At 41.0% G+C, this 23,058-nt stretch overlaps 1 protein-coding gene across 7 annotated transcripts in view; it reads right to left on the minus strand.

The window, feature by feature from the left end:
- Positions 1-497: 497 nt before the first annotated feature.
- ZNF532 (zinc finger protein 532) overlaps positions 498-23,058 on the minus strand; it is a 41,095-nt gene continuing 18,534 nt past the window's right edge. For all 7 annotated transcript variants that reach the window (XM_090130678.1, XM_090130675.1, XM_090130672.1 and 4 more), the window contains exons 4-10: positions 20,906-21,087; positions 17,903-18,079; positions 13,299-13,461; positions 9,618-9,896; positions 3,852-3,964; positions 3,082-3,229; positions 498-2,820 (exon numbers count right to left, since the gene is read on the minus strand). In XM_090130678.1, coding sequence (XP_089986804.1) covers positions 2,326-2,820; positions 3,082-3,229; positions 3,852-3,964; positions 9,618-9,896; positions 13,299-13,461; positions 17,903-18,079; positions 20,906-21,087 — 1,557 coding nt within the window. In that variant the 3' untranslated portion in view covers positions 498-2,325. The remainder of the gene's footprint in view (positions 2,821-3,081; positions 3,230-3,851; positions 3,965-9,617; positions 9,897-13,298; positions 13,462-17,902; positions 18,080-20,905; positions 21,088-23,058) is intronic.

Raw genomic sequence — 23,058 nt, forward strand, 5'->3', positions numbered from 1 at the left:
TCTGCTTTGCCCATCCCTTGCCCCATCCGATGTCCCCATGTCAAGTTCATCTGCTGTCCACCCAGCCTTGCGTCTGCCCAGCTCTGCTCTGCCTGCTGGGCTGCTGGTGGGAAATTTGAGCTCCATGAGGCATTCCCTGTGCAGGCATTTGTGGACTTTTTAAGGATACAATGATGCTTTCCATATGTTTCTGTATTCCTGTCCTATTAACCTGTTAGCATTCTTAATGGCAACTGAGTGCCAGGCAGGATACTTCATAGCACCCTGTGGAAGTGGTTTAGAGGTAAATTGGTGGCAGGTGGATGGTTGGACTAGGTGGTCTTAGTGAACCTTAATGATCCTGTGATTCTCCAATGTTCTGCAGTCATTTTCTGTTCTTACTGCCCTGTGTAACTCCATCTCACTGGCATCCGAGACCCACAACTATGGCTCACAGCATTCCTTGCAGATGTGTGACCACGAGGTGGTGAAATAAACCAAAGTGTTTGTAACGGCTGTGAAAATTTAGTTTTTATTATCTGTTCACTGTATACAAAACACCATTCTGCATAGTGATAACTCATTTGTTGTACAGTTGACAGTGCACATCAACAAACAAGTGTTGGAGGTATACACTCAATGAGGAGGGCAGTGGTGGCCAGGGTGATGCTGGGAGGGAGGAGAACCTCACAACCACTCATGTACGAGTAATAGAAGTGGGATAGGAAGCATTTACCAACGAACCAAATTAGTATGAATGAGGATGAAGAGACAAAGCAGAATTCATGTATCCAATGTACAACTTTGTGATTAAGGAAGGGTTATGGAGGCGGCTGAGAAGGATCTGTATTTTTTCCAAACACTTCCATCTTTAAAGTTGCTAAAATTTAATGATAAATAACAGAATCTCACAAATATTTTGGGGCAAAATGCTCCACATTTATTTACATACGAAATGTGTTTAATACAGTCGTAATGGACGTAGTGTATAGTAACATCTGACAGCAGCAAGACTTTTAAGGAACCGAACAATTACTACCATATATCATGCAGCTATCTATATGTACAAGATTTGTTTCTTTTTTTCTTAAAAAAAAAAAAAGAAAAGAAAGAAAAAAAAAAGAATTAGAAGAAAGAAAGGAAAAAGTACAAAAAGGTTTTCTAGGGATACATACAAGGTATAAAATGCAAAAAGAAAACAAAAATATAAATCTCACAGAGAACCATATATGAAAGGGACAGCGCGGTACCTTTCTGTACCTGGTGAAAGCTCACCAGGGATGTTGGATGCATTTTGAAGCTCCGTGAGGTCCGTGTTAAAGGTGAAGTGCCAGTCGTACCCACATGGGCTGGTGTGGTGTGTGTTTGCTCCTCGATGGCTGTGGTTGAACACTGAGCCCTGGAACATTTGGCATTAGCAAACAGAGCTGGGAAACGTCAACCCCAGCAACAAGGGTTGGCTATTTTCATAACCAGAGATAAAGGAAAATACTTAATGCTGTGTAATTGTTTCTATTATGTTTAATAAATTACATGACAAAACAAAAAAAACAAACAAACAAACAAAAAAAAAACCCAAAACATTATAATGATAAACCTATGCCTCTAATTACATCTTACTTATTTAATCCAGAGCAGCCCAGCCCTTTTATAACTATCAGAGCTTTGACCACAAGCACCTGATGGCTACAAATTACTTCATGATATATATATATATATATATTTGTGCAATTACACTTGTCAGAAGTACGTGATCACCCTGGGGTGTCTGCACCTGTTCTGGTGTCAGCACCTCAACCAGCACTGCACTTTACATGTGCAGGGGTACTTTTTTTGGAGAGAAAGTCTGAAAGCTTCCTGCCACGTGCAGAACTATCCAAAGTCCTGCAGGATGTGGCATATCCCCTTCGCTTCCTTGCTTTTTCCCTCCAGGCACTGCCTTCTGCTGTGCTCCCATTTGCTGAACTTTCTGTCAGAAGCATTCACATAAGAAACAGTTTAAGAGACCCCAGGAAACTGAGCCAGCATTAAGAACTCTGTTTTAGAGAAACTTACTACAAAAAACAGAAACAAAACAAAACAAAACTTTCCACTAGATACCAATACAAACACGTAACAAAGAGTATAAAAGTTATTAGTTTAAATATATACAAACTCTTTTCAACTCAAATACTGCTTCAATGGTTTCAAGGGTACAGACAATGAGGCGAAAGGGACATAGTTATGCAGAATATATTGCAACAGCCTGAACAGTACTGTTAACACTATTATACCTTGAACTTTCTGTAACAAAAATGTCATTAGTATTCCAATGTGGAGAGAGATTTCCATGTCCCAATGATCTGATCACTTGTCAGCTGAGCTCATCCTTTTCGACTTGATGAAGGCCATGCCATGTGTTCTCATGTGAGTATTTAAGGCCGCTTCAGTTTCAAAAGTCTTTGCACACACTTTGCATCTCCTGTCCGACACCGTGCTGTTGGTCGGTTCGTCCTCGTGGTTGGGTTTGTTCTCCTGCTGATTATCCTCCCCAGACCCGTTCTGCTTTGATACTGGCTGCGGCTCCTTCAGCTTGTGTACGATGAAGAGGTGCCTGGAGAGAGACACGTGAGATGTGTAGCAGAGTCCACACTCCCTGCACTGGTAAGAAGAGCCATCAGATTTATGTTGAGGAATATGTTCGTGAAACTGGAGGAGATTTTCAGTTGTGAAGCCGCAGACAGCACACTTGTGAACCTTGAAAACATTGATTTTTAGCTTCTTCAATGGCTGCGTGATTGCACCTCGTGGAGGCCTGAATTCCAGGACAGGTTCTTCCAATTTACGCTTTGGACTAGGAACCTAAAAAAAAAGTTGTAAATACTGTTTTTGTAAGCATAAATAAGCAGTGACTGCTGAGGTTTGTCAAACAAGCTCAAGGCTGGGCATTTGGGATAAGCTCACCGTGCTTCTGTGCAACCTGCAGCTTCTCTACAGCTGTGAGAGGACTTAGCTGCAGAAGCTTTGAAAAGCAGAATTTTATGGGATCAAAATATCTGTTTAAAGATCCTGGATGTATCCCCACAAGAACTCAGTGACTGAATGAATCTGCTAAGTGATTACCTTTGCATCTTCTTTTACTTCCCTCTCTTCCATGTTAGCTGATTCAGTCATTTCTTTGACATCAGGGTCTTTAATGCCGTGCATCAACTGAATATGTTTTTCCAGCATCAGCCGTTTGGTAAAGGTACGTCTGGAGTCTGGGCAGTGCCTGTATAAACACAGAGCAGGCATGCAGAGGTCCAAATGTCATGCTCAGAAAGAGATGTACTACTCTGAAGAATGTGAACAGAGCTAGTAAATAAACACAGACAAGTCCAATCTACTAACGATAATACTGAAGAAGCACTCTTCCAATCAATTGCACAAGTATTATCAGAACGGGAGAACAATTAAAAACAAAACTGCAGATGTTTGAGCAGCTTGTATTCACAGCAAATGAGAGAAAAGTTCTCCTAAGACAACACCCAAGACAGGAGTATTGGGACCCACAACAAAGCGTGGCTTAGACAAAATGGAGCACATGAGTTTGTACCTCTATTAATGTAACTAAACTGTACATTCAATTAAACACTTTGTTAAGTTCTCCCTAACTAAATTTGAGCAGGAAAACAATCACTTTCCATGAAGGACGAATGCTAGCTCCAAAGGAGTCTTAATTCTGCACTCAAGTCCACATTCTTTATCTTCCTGGAGCTAGTCCATTAGACTGAGGTCAGGTTTGGTTACTCTAACCTCAGTGCCTGAAGAAGAAAAATTCAATTCACAATGTTTATTGTTGGTTATACTCTGTCCCTAGTATCTCTGAAAAATAAAACAGAAGTAGTACTTACGAGCATGTATAAACCTTCCTAATGCCTTTGTGCTTGATACGGTTGTGACGACATAAACTATGGGATGAACTGAATGATTTGTCACACTGGCGACAAGGGTGTTTCTTCATTTGCTTTAAAAGAAGAAGAAAAACACATTAATTTAAAAAAAAAAAAAAAAAAAAAAGCTAGGTGAAAGTAGTCTGTGTGCCACAACCTTCAATCATAGGAAAGAAACGTACTTACCAGGGTCTGTCACTTTGGTCAAGCAAACTACATCTCTTTCAAAGCAGTGTGGCCAGCACACACTACCAAAGACTGCGAACAGAAACCACAGACTGTGAGTGAAGTGAAGCTCTTCCATCAAAGAGGTATGGGAGATCAGGGGGCAATTTCTGGATTGGTAAAGGCAGAATGAGCAGAGATGTGCTTTCACAATAAAGTCACCTTTCCTTTCCCACTGCTGAAAAACTTCTGAAGCTGCTGACCAAGAGGTTTCCGTCACCCACAAGACGAGGGGTGATAAGGACCAAAGCAAAGCATCATGAATGCTGATGTGCCAACAAGGCTCAGAAAAGTCACAAAGAAATGCGAGATACAGCCTGATGCCAACCTGAGGATCGTGTGTTTGGGGAATTCTATGTGTTTTATACCACTGTTTGTTACGTGGAAAGAGAAAGAAAAGGAAGGAAGGTAAAAAGGGTGGAGCAGTCTCCTTCTATGCCATTCCAGCTGAACACAAGTCACTGGAGCTCCAGTATCTGAAGAAATAATGTCTCCAAACTGTGAACTATGAAAGCTCCAAGAGCAAATGACACAGACCTATGCTTTGGGTCTTATTAGCACATCACAATCTTAGAACTCAGTCCAAACTGGCCTGTCTTATCAGTAGCTGCAGCAAGGAAACCAAAATATTCCTTATCAAATCTCCTGCCTTCCCAATTAATTAAGATTTTTCAAGCTCCCATCTGTAATTTTCTACTGCTCTGGTAGTAATAAAGAAATCAGCGTAACATCTTGAAAGTTAAAACCAAACAGGGACCAAACAGATCTCATTTAAGACTTTCTCAGATTACTTTTCAACAAACCAGCTGGGGCCAGAGCCCCACACTCAGCATTCTGTGCAGCCACTCCTGCCAGAGTCAGGGTGTGCAGAGTCTGAAGAAGAAATGGACTTCACTGGAATCTCCTGAAAGAAATTCTGGTCACTTGCACCCAGACTGCAAGCATTCTACACTGAGGAAGAGCTCTGCCTGCTGCCAGGTAGAACTGCAGGAATGGACAGTCTCATGCAATCAGTCCAGTTATCTAGAAGAAAAAAAACACAAATTTCCAGATTGCCTTTCCCTGCTCTAGCAGAGATCAGAGCTCTCTTCAAACTGAAAAAAGCAAATAATGTAAAGTCATTCTGCCATTCCAGCTGAAGCCACTGAACAAATGATTTGGATCAGTGCTTGGAATTGGATCCTACCTGACTGCTCTAGAGAATCCATACAAGATTCGTCCCCACATTCCCAAGCATTCAATACCAAAGGTTTTCTTTGCAGAAGAACGTTGAGGGTTTGGCTTACTTGGTCTCAGCTTCTGAGGAAACGACAGATTCCCACACAATGGAGAAAGGCAACAATTCACATGAAAATTTTAATGTGATACAAGTCATTCTCTGGTGCCTAATCTAAACTAATAATAATAAAAACAATTCTCAATCCTAAATAATATATGGCTCAAATTGCATTGAAATGCTGATGGAGATGAGAGACCTTTTTGCTATCAAGACCAAAATCACAGGAATGTGGGGGACGGAAAGAAAAGGATTTCTGAAAGGTAGCTGATGCAAATGGGAGGAATCCCATTAGGAAACAAGATATGGTTATCATATTAGGGACAGTCCTGTACATAATGCCCTTAGAGGCACAATGTTCCTCAACATAGATTACTTTCTGTGTTTAAAGGACAATTAAAAAAAAAAAAAAAACAAAAAAAGAAGAACCAACACGTTTTTTTCTCTGAAATTGTAGAACTTTGTACACACAGTGCACAGTCATTAACACTAACACATTAATAAGTATGTTTTGCAACACGGTTTTGCAGTGTGCTTATGACTGCAGTGCTCTGGGATGAAATTTATAAAAGCTTAAAACAAAATGTGAAAGCATGTTATGAAGGAGAGGCAGTATCATAGCAGTAATTCTCATGCTTTAAGATGGACAGGCTGCTTCCTCAGGTAAGCCCAGACCAAATCCATTGCTGAGGAATAACCATGGAATAAAGGCAGGAGAATATGGGGAATCATCACGTGGTGTGTGCAGGAAAAGCAAATGCTGTGACTGGGATAGCAACAAGAATAAATATTTTTTGTTTATTAACAAACACATGACATGCAGTCCTGCTAATATGCAGGATATATTTTTCTTTCATTTTCTTTTAACCAAAAATCTGAATGCTGTATGTGTGAAGATATGGGTACTACACCACTCTCTCATGAAATCCCTTTAGGATGGTGAACAACCACCACAACTTCTTACAGTGTGACAACATCCCACTTAAAAAATACTGCAGAGATGAGCACAGATAAAAAGCCCAACAAGTAGCAATCAGCCATACTAATTTTTTGGGTATAGCTAAAAAGTACTTAGTATTTTAAACTGAACAGGTGAAATAAACCAGATTTCAGGTGGACAGCAAGACCAACAAAGACCAACTGCTCAAGCTCATGCATGCTGTTAGAGCTCTGAAACATTGTCAAAGTACAAAGCAGGTCATCAGGCTCCCAATCAGCACCCCATGAAACAAAATGGTTAATGTGAATGAACCTTGACACTTGCTAATATGCTAGCATAAAGAAGTGGAAGAAACTAGACATGCTATCAGCTACCACTGGAATTCAGTGGAACCGAACTGCAGTTCCATTAACTTAGAAAAACCTGTCCCTGATACATACAGAAACCTGACTGATGATCTTTATGATGCAGCTTTCCCTGTGGGTCAATTATTCTGTAATTAGGTGCTGCAGGAGCTGTTGCACAGCATCTTGTCCTTAGCTGCAGGAAGAAGAGGATGTATAATTAGTTGCACTGCCAGTTGGAATTGGTAAAGCAATTCCTGCTTACAAAACATCTGTCTTTTCTTGGAAAGGCACTGATGGAGAAGTCCTAGGAAGCTCAGCATATGTGTACTGGGCTGAGATACACCAGATTCAGCTTCAAGGCAGGAGCTGCACAGCTGTGTTAGTACTACCCTTTGTCTGGGATAATCACTTTTCTTTTTCAGAAACAGCACTTAGGTAGAATCACACCATGGTGGCTACAAACCTTCCAGTATCTGGCTACCCTTCAGCCAGCTCAGGAAGAGGATGCAGAAAATGTGCATGTGTATACCTGCCACTGCTTCCCAACACTGTCAGGAATCTGCCCAAAGAGGACATGTGGCTGTACTTCTCCTATGTCTGAATAATTTGGTCTGGGATCAGCTAAAAGGGGGTTACAGCTCTACATCTTCACTGTGAACCTGCAGCAGCAGCACTCAAGAGTTTGAAACTAATTACCTTCAAGTACCTTACATGACAATGTGTTCTGTAATAGCTCACAAATTGGTTAATTAAAGTTTCTAATGCACATTCTGCACAGGTAATTTTAGAGCAAATAATACTTATCTAGCATTTCTAAGAAAAGTGAACTACGAATTAATGCCATTATTTATCAGACCTACTTCACATATTCCTTCATCTTATGCACTTTTCTAGTCTCTAAAATAAAATGCATCTGTAACAAATTATGTTTTGAATACAATCATTTTAAAAGCTAAAAACAGTGACAGTTTCAAGAGGTCTAGAAGAAGAGTGACAACTGCCCTTTTATCACCCATCTCTGCAAGTGGTATCTATTCACTTTAATCTACATCTGCCTCCCATTTCCTAAGGAGACATTTAATAGGGATAAAATATAAGTAAACAAATATAAGCAATGAATTGGCCCTCCTGGCCAGTGTTTGAGTGCTGTAATTGTCTGGTATTTCATAATAAGGGCTGTTCCTGAGGTTACATGCACATTCTCATTAAATACGAGAAGGAGGAAGATAAATATTTGAAGTTATTATCAGAAAGCATTATCAATATGGTACTAACCTTATTTTACATGCCTTCTGCCACTTGGAATGCACCATTCACTTTCCACAATTGGCCACATTTGCCTGACAATAAGCACTTTGCTCTCGCTGCTGTAATACTCAAGCACTTGAGTAACCTCATGCAAAGCATTCCTGCCACCTATACAACTCATCTCAGGTATTACACAACTCATACTCAGATACTGTTTTATCCGTTTTTATCGGGCTGTAAAAATGTTTGTGAACATCATCTGTGTATTTATCTGCCATCAGACACCTCAGCTGGAAGTCAAGGAAAGTGTAAGTTTAGAACAGGATTGCAAATCGAGCATTTCAGACTCTTTTATGAAGGAGCCTCCTGCTTACCCTTTCCAAAAAACAGTCCAGGGAAAATTCTAGTTTGGGAACCTACAGGTGAGTGGCTCATGAAAACAGTAAAAGCACACCTCAAAATCTGAAGACTCTACTCTTCTACACTAAACAACTTCATTCTAACCAACTTCCACAAAAATTATTTGCCTTTTGAAGCCTCTCTATGGCCACGTTCCTCTGCTCAACCTTGAAATATTATTTTTGCTTCTTACCTGGCTCAAGAGAAGTAACCCTCTAATTCTGGAAAATACACAGATTATGCATACTTTTAATTCTGTTTTGTTTTTATAAGACCTACCACTGTTCAAGGCACATCTGATGTTTTGCAAGATGCCACACTCGCTGAAAGACAGATGTTTAAAGAGACTAATTGAAAGAGACCGTTCAAAAGGACATGGAGCTAGTATATTTTATGTCCTAACTCTATCAATCTCCCTCCATCTTTATGGAGAGAGGAGGCCAGGCACCTATCAGGATAATTTTCTGAACTACGAAGCACAGAAGGAAGGAGGAATCTGAGTCAGCTGTGTGTTGTATTTATCACTATTCTTTTCCTTTTTAGCTGTATTTTAAAAGTCAATTTCATAGCTCGCTTCCCTGCAAGCAGGAGCAGAGGAAAACTGTTCAGTTTCACGACTGCCCACCTGTCAGTCGTTTTCATTTAACTGGAAAAGCTCTGGGATGCAGCAAAGACACCCTGCTGTCTTTCTGCTGACCTGAGGACATGGCATTTCCACGTTTCACTTTCAATCAACTTTGAGTACGTTATCTCACATCTTGCTGCTTTCAGTATAAATTTCACCTTGTTAACTCAGCTGCCTTGTTGACCGAATCTGCAAGTGTAAGAGCAGAGCAATGACTTCACCTTGCAGTGAGTATGCCTTTAAAATGAAATGCAGGTTGGTGCTCGCTGGACCAATAAAACAAGACTCCAGTCTCTGATTTTAACATCTGATGAATTTTCAAGATGGGGGGATGTGAAGGCACAAAGGAAAAAGTAAGAACCTGGATCAGAGGAGATAACTTGGAAGAAATTCTGGAATATCTTTCATTCTTTCCATCCTGAAGAAATTTTGGTAATGGATGAACAATTAAAGGAGTGTCTGGGTTTTCTCAAAAAGAACTATGCAGAAACTGACAAAAAATAATCAGCAAAAGAGAGACAGATGAAATACATGTAAGAACAAAGAATAACAATGATGGAACTCAATTATCTGCAAAAGACACAACTGCATTAAAGAAGAAAACAACAATAACATAACTTCACATTTTAGGCTTAAGTCACATTCTTGTAATTAAATATTCATTTACCTTTCCATGTTCTTTCCTCATGTGGGAGATGTAAACGTCTCTCTGAGTGAAGAACCTATCGCAATCCCAACACGTCCAGCCACGACTGCTGACTTTCCTAGGCTCTCCTTTCTTTAAAGGAGAAGGAGATTTCTTCTCTAACTTTTCTGTTCCGTTGATGGATTTTGTGTCCTCTTTATTGTGGCTGGCTGAGTTCTGATTTGTGGGTTTCGTACTCAGAGGTAAATTTATCCCCAGGTTTGGTGGCCCTTCAACACTTTTCAAAGTTCCATGCATTGACTAGAATAAAATAAAAAGGTAAGCAATTTATGCAGGTGTATACCATTGTATTAAAATGCTGAATGCCCTCTGAATCAAAAGCGTTTATCTGCTTTGTCATACTCTTATCAGATCACATTCCTACCTTAAAAAGCAATGACTAAATGAAGGTAAAGTCTAGCATGAGCAGACACTAGCCGACAACACTGACAGATGCCAGCCACAGCTAAAGAACAGTTCACCAAAAAGTGAGACTGTGAAGGTTAAGCTGCTGTTGAACAAGGAGAAAAAAGGGCTCAGTGAATGCATTAGGTTATACTCAGTCTCTTGCTTTACTTACCTAGTGTAGCTAATTAAAATCCTCATTTCAAACTGTGTGTCTAAATAGAGATTTCCAAGAAGGCAGGGTTTTTACTGACAAGTTTCGTTTTAGAGCATTGGTTAATGAGACAAGAAAAGGCAACTCTGGAAAGATCAGGCAATGATGTTCTTTAAGATATGTTATTATTTTACGTTAAGTGTGTGCTAAGCTCTGCCTCACCCCATGCTCAGGTTCTGAGGGCTCAGGGCTACACACTGCTAACAATCCTTGGAACCCTTGGAGGGTGTGCAGGGCTGGAGGTGACAGCTAAGGAGCTGCTCAGCACCTTGCAGCTCTCATGAAGTGACCCTCCCTTCACCAATTAATTCTAGAATCTAAGATTACATAACTAATTTGTAAAACGGGAAGAACTCTTCCACTTCCCCTCTCCCAGTTTCTGGAGCTGGTGCCACATGGCAGCGTAATCCCTGAGCCTACAAAGAAGACAACTCCTGGAGGAAGCCCTAGGATTCAGCTTTGTGCCCGAATTTCAGACATGAACATGGACACAACAGGAAGCAGTCAGCAGTGTTCTGGGCCAAGACAGATGACTGCAACCTAGAGTGAATGTATTGCTGAGCATGGACCCATTAGCAAGGGCTCTTTCCCGTCCCATTTACATTTACATTACCATTTACAGTGGCAGCACTCTCATCACCTCACATACTCATCTGCATTATAACTACCTTGGGTGATGTGTCTGGCTACCCTAAACACGCAGGCAACTTCAGAAACAAAAAGCAACTAATACATTCTGGATTCTCAGACTGTAAGAATACCCATCTGCTCCTCCAGTATAATGCTTCAGTACTGAGTGAGCTCTTTTGTAAATAATGTGGCTCTTGGGACTGCCTGCTGGTTCAACTGCAAATGTCAACCTGACCTGCAGAACATATTCTTCTACTGAGTAGTTGCTTGGAAAACAAAGCCCAGCACTTTTAAAAGCTGAAACATTATTAAAAAGCCAAGTGCACTGAACTGACTGACAGGTGCTGAGAGCAAAAACAAACTGTGCAATAAAGAGGTTGCCTGGACTACCCTATTGCATGGAGGATGAGCATGGGGTGGGCAGGGGTGTCCTGCAGCTTCAGGATTTTTGTAATTAAATATTCATTTAACTTCACTCAACTGAAGACTCATCTCGAGATGCATGCAAGATGTTGGTGCTCAATTTTCTATGACTTTTAAATACAATACCTGAAAATTTAACTTCTTAATTAAAAAAAAAAAAAATCACCAACAAAAGAACTAATTATAACATTGAGTCACAGTGATCTCTGTGATTATCATCAGCAGAACCGAGCATGTTACACCTCCAGTCCAGACCTCTGCTCCCTGCTCTCACCAGCTGTTAGACATTTTCTTCCTGTGAGCCATCAGAGGAAAACAAGATACACTTTTTGTCAACAAGACACATTCTCATTAGCAGGAATAATTCTAGGTTTGTTTGTTTTTTTTTTTGGTAGCCTTAAACAACCACCTTCAGAGCCCTTTTCTGTCCTTTTCCCTTCTATTTTCATGCATGTGATCTCTGCCTTACTGGTTTATGTCTAGCCACACCAAACGCAGCTGGGCTGAGCTCTGCCCCCCTCCAGTAGTCTTCCCCTATGTGCTCTTTTCTGCTTTTATCTGTACTGTTTCTTTCTTTTTCTTTCCTCCTTAAGTCCAACTTACCCTTCCTGCCTGCTGTTCCTACTACTATACAGACCTCCTAAATGTGAAAACACGAGCGACTCTGAATAAAAGCAGTAATACTGTCACAAAATGCCTATGTTCTAATATTCTAGACTTGTTCTCAAAAAGGTCAGGATCATTTACAGTGAAACATGTTCATCAGTACAAATTCTGGCATTTAAAACTATAGCCAGAAGGGTTGTAAGCACCCAAATTCAAAGCAAAAGAGTAACTTTATAGTGAGGTGCTGAGCAGCCCCAGCCCATAAGAACAGCTCCTGGCTCTAACTATGGTCAGATCATGCACTAACATAGTGGTTTAGAAGGAGGTATGTGCAGATGTAATGGTACTTTTCGGGCACAGGTCAAAGGCAGTTCTTACAGTAAACACAAACTGGTTCAGAATCAAATTAAACATACTGTCAGTGCGCTTCTGAACCTTGGCTCAGCCCTTCCCTATCTCCAACTCAAGTTTAAAACTGGCTTTAAGGACAACTGTCTCTCCAAGACGTCTCATCTTGTTTTCTTCACAACTTCAGTGTTTCTGGGGATTAAAGGTAACGTAGTTGAGGCTAAAACACAAAGTGAATAGCTTCAGTAGACAAGAAAGATGTTTTACTTTTCACTACTACAATTTTTACTATTTAAATAGTAAAATTTCAGCAGTTACCAGGCACCAGATCCTGTTAATAAGCTGTAAGAAATTTCAGCACAGCCAGTATTTAAAACGTACAGCTAACAGGTTAGAGTCAGGGGACTGCTGATTCTCAGTAACATGATTTGAAGGATGACAGTAAATCTTCTCGAATAAATTCATTCATGCAGTTATAGGGATACTGATGAGAAAATCCACCTCAGGTTTCTTTTCCTTTCCTGACAGTGTTCATGTGTGTCTATGAGTGCGTGTGCAAGCATGCACACACACATTCTATATCTATTCAAGGAACACACTGGCTCCCATTAGCAAGTTCTGAACATCGCAGACTTGATTTGGTCACGTACTCAGCCTTCTCAGCTCCTAGCAACTGGAATAATTCTTCAGTACTCTAAACAAGGCTCAACAATTGCTAGGACGGGACCAGCTTACCTCAATGACCCCATAATAATTTTGATGATGTGCTGAATGCAATACGCTGAGATATTCCTGCTGTATCAAAATCAACATCCATACTGAAAAACTCAGTAAGTGGGTACAGGGCAGCTGCTGAAGGTTATACAAAATGTACGATTTTAGCATTTGTGATTGTTACTCACAGATTACTCTTTGAGAACCACTAACATTTCTTCTAGAAGCCTTCTTGGAATTGTGAGCCTTTCAACAGTATTTTCCCAAATGATATACTGCATGACAAATAGTATCTAAGAATAAAACAAGAGATGCCTACACACCTTGATATGATCCATCATAAGCTGTTTCTGTGCATACAGAAGAGAACAGTCTGGACACTTGAAAACAGACACCTTCTGGTTTTCAATGTGCTGATCAAAGTGGCGATAGAGCAAAGGTTGTAGAGTAAACACAGTGTCACACATAGAGCATTTATATATTATTCTAAAAACAGAAGTACAATAAACAGTGTCAGTCATGTTGATGATCTACCCACAGGAATCATAACGTTAACTTTTTTCTCAGCAGAGACAAGATCTGACACGTTTAAGCAATCATTGCACACTGCCTGAACAAAGGTAAATTGCAACTAATTCAAAACAACCTCCAAAACCAAAATAAAGCAGCAGGAGAAAAGGCAGAAAAATAGAAAAAAAAAAAAAAAAACACAAAAAACTATTAAGCCAGAAAACAATAGCATATGCCAGTTACATATGTAACATCAACTTCTGCTTATGATACTCTTCAGTTCCTGAAGTCATGCAATAACTAAAGGACAAAGAATATACCTCTTTCAGGTTGCAAAAGCAATTCGTTTTCAGGGAGTCACTGATATGACCATAACCAGTAATGTACTCTAAGATACACTTATTTTTACCAATGTGTATGGCTTTGAGAGTCCTGAGTGCCAGGTCTGGAACCTGTTAATGCTCTGACACTGGAACCTCCCACGGTGACAGTTCCCTGGTTTGCCATTACAAGCCATTAAGAACCTATCTATGAATGCAATGCACAGACACCAGCAAAACTGCAACTTCCTCCCTCAAGGCATATCAGCTTTTGGTTTAGAAAATAAATGAAATAAAAGTAATACAGAAATTTGCTACAGATGGTCAGATAAGAAATAAGCGTAATCCACTGACCATCCATTGTGGCACATCTGAGAAACTGCAGATAAAACAAGGGAAAGCCAGGAGCAGCAGCTTAGTGCTGCAGCCTTGCCAGCCCCACCTGCCTGACACTGATCTCTGTCCTAGAGAGTGACTTTCCATTAAAAAAACACCAACCACAAACCTTGTTAGCACACTACATTTTCTTGTTACCCACATAAATTACCCAAAGTCCTTCCCATTTCCCTCCAAGCAGTTTTCTCCAACAGCACGCTGTCTGAAAGAGCTCTAAAGACCACTCTGCACTGTGCTCTGAGGTGACAAGGACATGGTTTCAAAGTCCCATCCGTTCAGTGAGTCCAGATATTGGAAATAATGAAAAACATTACAGTTATTTACATGAACCTGTGAAAAAAAATATTTCTGCGCTCTATCAAGTGATCTCTTCCTTGTGGCTGTGTTTTTCTTCCTCTGCTTCTCCCATGTGCTATGAGATCTGCTACGTGCACTGCATCCCCTCTTGTACTGCACTGCTTTCCGCAGCAGAGAGCTGCACTGCTGGCTCCACCTGCTCTGCACTGCTGGGCACAAATGCTCCTCAGACATCATTCAGGATCTGTATTCCAGTCTGCCACTCTACTGCTGATGTCTACTCCTCAAAATCCTGATTGCTTAGATGAGTCCTGTAAGAAAGGTGTTAACAAGATCCCACATATCCTACTAACAGTTTCAACTGAGAACCCAAGAGATCACTCCTGGGAAGCGGATTGATCACTGCCCAGCAGCTCAGCTGCCATGGATGCAGGAAGAGAACCCTGTCCAGGCACAATGCTATTGCAACCACTGCTGTGCAGGATGCACTGTTGAGCTCTAAGAGACAAAGCACTCACTGTGCAGTGGATCCCCTCTCTTGGCTGCTGTACACAGCTGCTGAGCATCCATGCACACTCTACCCCAGCACAGCAACTCAAGGCAACTGGAGGCAGTGCTTTTACTGCTAGCTGGGAAGTACTGCAGTTCTGTAGCAAATCTGGTGAACGTGCACAGGGCTGGTACCAACTGCACACATTCCCTAAGTCTGGGGTGTCAGACGCTTTTCTTCTGTCCCTTAGGAGCTGTCTCTTACAGTGCTGTCTGCATCTCTGCCAGCAATGTCAGAGCTGACTGCTCACAGCCTGCAAACACCAGAGGCACCCGAGCTGCTGCTGCACAGCCCTGAATGACCACTGCCCTGAGCCACACAGCACTCACTGACACAGCTGCTGCAGACAGGAGAACGTCCATCTGATAAGCAATCTGACATGTCTGTCAACTTGTCCCTTTCCCTCACTAAAAAAAAAAACAGTACTTGTGGGATGATGCACTTTGTACTAGGAGTACAGTATATATTCATAATCTGGCTTTGTAAGTTCTTCCAGGATTAAAAAAGAGATCAGCCAAGGAAAACACCTGAATGCTGCTCTCAGTCTACTGAAAAAATAAAACCACATGTAATCCTTGGCCGTACATAAAAGCATCTCAGGTGTGCTACAAGAGAGCTGTCAGGGCTGAAAGCCATTCCTTGCTCTATATTAAATGCTCTATATTAAAATTTCAACCATTTGAGAATTACTGCAGATAATTTTTTTTTTTTTTAAATATGGCATATTCGTCAAATGTGGATGTATTTCTTCTTATACAACACTCAACACTACAGATAAATGGGAATTTGTGCTAGGAACACTTGATGTCACTTGGCCAAGAACTATCCTCAGGAGCCAATTAATAATAACTCCCCTTTTCAATTGATAGTCAGCAGCACAAATACTTTTAGTTAATCCTGAGGAAAACCACAGGTCGCAATAGGCAAAACAGTCCTTATTAAGTCAGGCAGTAATCAACACAGGCATCCTGAGCACAGAGCTGAGACTGCACTCCTACAGACACCTGCAATGATGGAGCATGGAACTCCAGATACTGCAGGGATTGGGAAAGCGCTACAGCATTGTGATAAAACTGGCTGATTTCACAACAACACCACTTTCACATGGAAAGGAAACTAATTCAAAGTACTTAATTCACCAGATTAATGAGAAGCAGCTCGAAAGATCTGAGCACAGGTCAGAAAATCTTCTGTACTTTTCACCCGGGGAATACCTCACTCTGTTGGTGATTTCAGTCCTTTTGTGCTCTCTAATGAAAATCAAGAGAACCCCAAACAAGTTTTAGGTTAAGTGTTGGTATTTCAGAGCCTCTCACTGAAGATTTTCCTTTGAGTTAAAACACGGTGTCACTTGCCACTGGTGTGATTGTCTTAATTTAGTGTCAGATGCAGAAATTTTGCGCTATTTTGCCAAATAAATAAAAAAAATTTCCTCCTCATAGGCTAGGAGGAAAAGAAGGATTCCTGTGAAATCCAATTATTACAATGCACAATGCACTGTTTCTCCCACCTGCTTTCTATTTTCCCGAGCCTGCTGTTTGTGACAAGGTTCTGCAGTGCTCACAGTGTGCTCTAAGCCCCTCAGAGAAACACAATGGAGTTACATAGCAGGGCATTCACCCTCAGCACAGCACTCGTACCAGCAGAAGAGGAAGGCAGAAGACAGGCTGTGACTGCAAGCATGGGGCTGAGGTCAGTGCAGCACAGACTCTGAATTTCAGGCGTGCTGCACCTGCAGCTCCCACCAACTGAATATTCAACATCTGTACAACTGGGATCTGATTCTCACTTCCTAATAATGCCCCTGGCTGCCTTCTGTAAAGTGCTCACTGATGTCATGTGCAACCTCCCCAGCTGCAGAATGGAAACAGTTCAACCTCAATGCAGAAAAGAAAGCTCATGTGTCACAAAAAGCTTACACAGTACAGCTCTGTGCATGTTTTTATTCTGAACTGGAGGGCAACTCTGGGCAAGGCACACAGCCAGCAGTTTTCACCTATCAGCTTAGGCTTGACACACACGACAGCCATAGCAGAGTTAAAACCCAGTGCTTGCAGCTTGCACGAAGCACTGTGTAGCCCAAGGAAAGCACTGCCCATCCACAGCTCTGCCTGCCCTGAGGAACCCTGCAGCTCTGCTGGAGGTAACCCCACCAGCATACACCCCAACCCCTGAGCACTGCTGGCACTGAAGGAACCAACCTTCCGAACCCACCTACCGGACTGCTGTCTGTAAGCATGATAGAAAAAACGTAAATAATCTGAACTTTTCAACCAGATGCTGTAAAAACCACTACAAAAGTGCCAATGAGCCTTAGCAGATCTCTTTGGAATCACATTTTCTTAGCTTGTAGTAAAAATGCATATAACCAGACTATAAAACCAAGGATCAGCAACACACTAGCAAGATGTCTGAATTACTTCTGCAGTTCACAGCAGGATCACAGCATGGCTGAGTTGGAAAAGATCTTACAGCCCTCCAACCCCTGCCATGGGCTGGCTGAACCCCAGCTCAGGCTGCCCAGGGCTCATCCACGGCCTCAAGCACCTCCAGGGATGGATTACCCATCTCTGGGCACCACTCCCTGAGTAAAGAACTTCTCTCTCTCATCTGACCTAATTCTCCTCTTTTATTGTATTACTTTCCTTAGCGCTGTGCTTAAAGAACTGGTATTGCTGTTGTGAATGGAAAGTTAACTTCTGCCAAATTCCTAGCTAAAAACTCATAAAAATATCACAAGAACACCACACATTACCAACAAATGACAAACTTAATGCTGTAAGCACAAGACAGAATGCAATTCCACAAGTTATTAAAATGCAGGCAAGTACAGTAAAAGATTAATTTTGCTTACTTTGGTTCGCCTATCTTGATACCCGGGTGTTGTGTATAGGCATGGGAATGTGTGCTGGGAGCAGATTTGAATGCCATGGGACAGATAGGACATTTGTAAAAGACTTCACAATGAGAACCTTGAATGTGAGACTTGAGTGCCGCCACATCAGAGTACACAACATTGCAATGCACGCAGCTGCAAAAAGAGTGGAGAAGAGTCAGTTCAGCCTAGAAAAAAGCAAGACAACGAATCAACACTGGTTTTCAAGCAAGTGGGAGAGGTAAGCATATATCCACAACCAGATAAAACTACATTATTCTGTCAATTCAAAAGTATAAACGACAGAGTAGGAATCAATATAAGCAGAGATCTGCGTATCAAAAAAAGAGGAAAAAAAAAAAAGAACTTTCCCAAATTTAACTTTGTAGATCTAAGAGATATGAATTCAGAACATTTTACGGGATCACAACAGGATAGACAGAAGGGTGAACAGAGAGGTATTCTGTTGATTGTAAAAAGAATGCTTAAAACCTCTGCAAATCTGTAAGGTTTTTACAAAATGCGTTTTTTTTTTTTTTTTCACATGCAGTGGATTGTGCAATGTACACCGCTACCACCAAAATGGAAAACCAGTAAGCAAAACATTTAGACCATTTTCCCCGTTTAGATTTAATGAAGACATAACCGTAATGATTTTCTGAACTGATAATTAAATCAACTCTTGGATTAAAAAAAAAAAAGAGTAAATTTAAATTCAGGGCAACTAAACTGAATCTCAACAATCACAACAACATATCGGATTGGAATTCTGAAAGTATTTTTCAAAAAACATACTTTTGCAATGCCGAAAATTTGTGACCTTTCCGCATCTATTCTAAAACAAAATGATTAAACAATGGGATTAAAATCAGCACATGAGCATTCCCACACACAACGGCCCCTTTTAGTTTCATGCACTTTGTGGACATGCACTATGTCCAAGGATATGCTGCAATAAACAGAGACAACACTATCTCTCAAACCACCCCATTCCTTACTGATCAGTACTTTGCAGTAAGAGTTTCACAATTTAAACCTAGGAGACTGCCAAAATAATAATTTTTGCACCTACCACGGCAGTATCATTTTTGTGTAAACATTACATAACTTTCCATCAGTTTTGATGATAGCCATAAAGCAGGAAATAGCAAAAAACTGCTCTCAATACTTGTTCTTCTTTTCAAATGTCCCGCTTTAAATGCTATGAAATATCATCCTTTCCTTTTTAAGCACTTGATACACCTTCCTAATACTACTAGTTCAGTTTACATCCACTTGGGCTCCAATTCCTGGGCATTTAATAAAGTAAACCGCTCTCCCAGTCTGTCAGCTCTGCTCTGTCCTTCGTGACCCACTCCTTTCAGCAAGTCCCCACTGCCTGCTGCAGTGTCCCTCAGCAGTGCTGGTCCCATCTCATCCCTCCCTGCCCCCACTGTCTGCCTGTTATTCTCCATGATGTGAAGTTGTAAACAGTCTTCAGCATCCGCTGTTGTATAGCAAAGCAGCTCCTAAGGCCTAAACCTTCCTTTCCTGGAATGCTGGGTCACCTTTGTTGTCAGCATGCAAGGATGCAATTCAGCTTAAGGCTGAGATGTTCAGCTGCTTCACAGATCCTATGGAAATGCAGGACAGGCTTTGTTTCCCCAGTGAGAGGCCCTGGCAGCAGGGAGCACAGCAAGGAAGGCCTTACGCTCTCCTGGATTTTGCTTCTCCTTGCCTGGGCATTTTTGGTTTGGTGTCCTCAAATAATGAAATTCTGACTTAGTGTGAAATGAAATATTAATGGTAAATCTTGAGAAGTTCAGTAACCTTGCTGTGATTCACCATGAAGGACTCACAGACTTCCTGGTGCTGCTGGTGCAGGCCATCAGTCCCTAAAGATGATGCCAAGAGACAGGTGAGGGGAAAGAGGAGGAGACGGGAGAAGGTAGATGTAAAAAATATGTAATAAAAAGACTGCTATGCTTGGGAGACAAGAATAGAGCAATCCAAAGACACATGAGCTGAGAGTCGTGTCAGGCATGGATTCGGACTGAGAACTGACTTTGCATCTGGCCTGATGCAAGCAAAGTGCTTCCTTCCCGAGCAAAAGGTGTCCCAGCAAAGGAACTGGGTTCCACGAGGAGCAGAGGCTGCCTGCCCAATGGGATTCTAGCTCACTGTTCTGTGGTCAGACAGGATGGAGCAGGGACACCTGAGGACTGTGGGCTGCTCCATCCCTCGCTGTGCTGCCTGCCAGCCAGCCAGTAGCCTTCCCGGATTTCCCCATTGTAGCTTTCAGTAGCTTTCCCCAGCTCTTAAGCCTTTTGAAACTTAGCACTGCCATGAAACACCTCTGGTCCCTGTTCACTCAGTGAGTGTTGTTACAGGAAAACAAAAGAACAGAAGGAAGACTGAAGAGTAACGATGAGGAACCAGAAGAGCAGGCTGCTGGGGTGAGAAATATAATCTTCAAGTGGTGTAAAGTGGAGTAACCTTCCCTTTCCACAGCAAATAGATTAAAAAGGACTTGACAAAGCTGTTCTAGCTATGCTACCAGGCAGGTGCAGTATGCCTGCCCACAGCCTGACAATAAATTCTGGTAGAAGATAAGAAAATGATTATTCTACCAGAAAGAACAGTCTAAAATTCAATGTTCTGGAAAAAAAAAAATCAAGAAGCCTGTTGTGAACCTGAAATTAAGAAAATACATCTGAATTTTCTAGACCTTAGAAACTGTGAAGCCCTGAATCTGACATTTTATGGCTGGATGAGATTAGCTAATATTCTGATTTAATAACATACAAGAGCGGATGCTCAAAACAAAGCTGTGTTCTAATGCACTATTTACTAAAAAAATTGTAGTACTAATAGAATTGTTGCCATGACAACCTTATACCCAAGAAGCTCTCTTCTACAAACAATGCTTATGAAAATGGAAAAATTACTTTTGAAAGCATAAATTACATATAAATTGACAACGAAAATAATCATAATACTGACCGAAAACCAACTCTTCGAGTATAATGCAGGCAGTTCTTAGTGACATGAGTCTGGAAGTGGACAGATCTGCAGATTGCTCCACATTCAGGACACGTGTATGGAGATTTATGCTGATGAATTCTCTGGTGTGATGCAAAACTGCACTGGTTAGGAAGCAGCATCTGGCAGATATTGCATGTCTTCTAAACGATAAACCAAAATAGATGAAACAAAAGGTTGGGTTCAGCTATACAGAATTTCTCGTGTCAAACACTGTAATGTAAATAAAAGGTTAAATGTTACGACTGTCATGTGAGCCAAAAGAAGTAGGCAAGGTCAAAATTCAGACTCTACTGACCAACCGTGCAGGGCTGAGGTGGGCCTTCCTGGCACCACATATACTGACATTCTGGCACAGATTCTGACACAACAAAGCTCCTTCATCCATCACTGACCATAGAAGATGTATTGTAGTTTACTCACATTTAATTTAGGTGCCTCACAAGGTTACTTTACTAATGCAAGGGGCTCAAGTGAAGCTTGGGAAACAAATCTAATGGTTTTAACCACGGAAATTAAAAAAGAAAAGAAAAGAAAAAAAAAACACAAACAGGGAATAAAATAGGAAAAAAAAAAAAACCCACCAAGTACATGATCCTCATTTCCTTTGACCCCTGCTCCCAGTGAGTTCTACTGGGAATATCCTCAATACCAGTAAATGGGGTAGTGTCAATCAGAAAGCCTGCAGATAATTCTAAAATGCATTTCTCAGTCTAAACTCCAGCATCTGCACTGTAAAATATCAAACTATTGTGCATCTAAAACTACGGGTATTTAACACAGTTACAAAGCCTTTGCCATCTTTCTAAGTGCAGGCATTACTTCCTATACGACATCTTTTCTTGCATTTTGTTACACAGAAATAATTTTTTAAAAGATCTTCAACAATGTGTAGACCATTTGCCAAGTCAGAAATGCTGGAATTCTTTGGGTGCTTTGTGCCACTCCTGGCGTTAAACACAAACGATGCAGTGCAGCTGCCAGCAGGATTCACTCCTGCTCACAGTTGCTTCCCATCCCTGGAGGGCACAAAGAACAGAACCTGTAACACCACAGGTTCCATTTACAGCAGTACATCTCTGCATCTCTAAGCAGTGTCTGACAGTCTGTATGGAGCTTAACTTTTATCACGGACATTGCTCCACTGACTCCAACAGAAACATCAGCACAAGTCTTTGCAGACAATGATTTTAACCTCATTTCCTAAGACCTCACTCTGTAAAGTGTTTAATATTTCTTATGACTTTAAATAATTTCTTATGAATTTTTCTTATGACTTGGGAATTACGAATCCCACAAGCGACTTAGGAAGATTTAGAAGCAAAACTAAGACTCCTCTATGGCATGGGTACTTTTGAACACAGGATTTGCATATTTTAGCAGTGTTATCCGTAAGAGTTTTGCAGATGGATGCGTATGTTTTGAAAGAGTATAGACAAAACAACATCTCCTGAGTAGTATTAAAAGTGATTTGCTAATAAATAAATAAATCTTCAAATAATTAAGAAAATCCTTCTCCTCATGTTAAAACAGTTACTTACTGGGGCTTCACCAAGAGTCACACCCTTTTTCCCTTCTCCTTTAAATCTCTTAAAAAATGGTCAGAGTCAGAGCACACAGCAGCAGAATCAAAGCTACTGCTGTAGAAGAAATCATACAGCACTACAAACAAGTTTCATGGAGTTCTGCCTATTGGCAACTTTGCTAGAACAAAAAAAGTCACCTGCTCTCATTTAGTCAACAAGACAGATCCAAACTGCAATGACTAAAGCACAACACCTGTACAATTATTTTTTCTTCCAAACAGAATCCTGTTTAACCCTGAGGTCTAAAGTAATTCCTTAACTGCCTTATATACTGACAACGCTACTGATATTCTAAGCACAAGAGTATTTTTGTACTGGGACCTGCAAACTCTTTTTTTTTTCTTTTCATCTAAATGCCTTTTTGAGGCTGCATACAAATAGTTGTAAATTATTTTTTAAACATTAATTTTAGGGAGAAATGTTAACACGAAATATCTGGAGGTCACACACTCTGATGCAGATGTGTTCTTTTGTATGGTTCACTTTAATGTGTGTCTGAACAGCCTCCATCCACAGCTCTCAAATGTC

The sequence above is a fragment of the Phasianus colchicus genome, chromosome Z (assembly GCF_987193195.1).
Source record: "Phasianus colchicus chromosome Z, bPhaCol1.hap1.1, whole genome shotgun sequence".
Classification (NCBI taxonomy): domain Eukaryota; kingdom Metazoa; phylum Chordata; class Aves; order Galliformes; family Phasianidae; genus Phasianus; species Phasianus colchicus.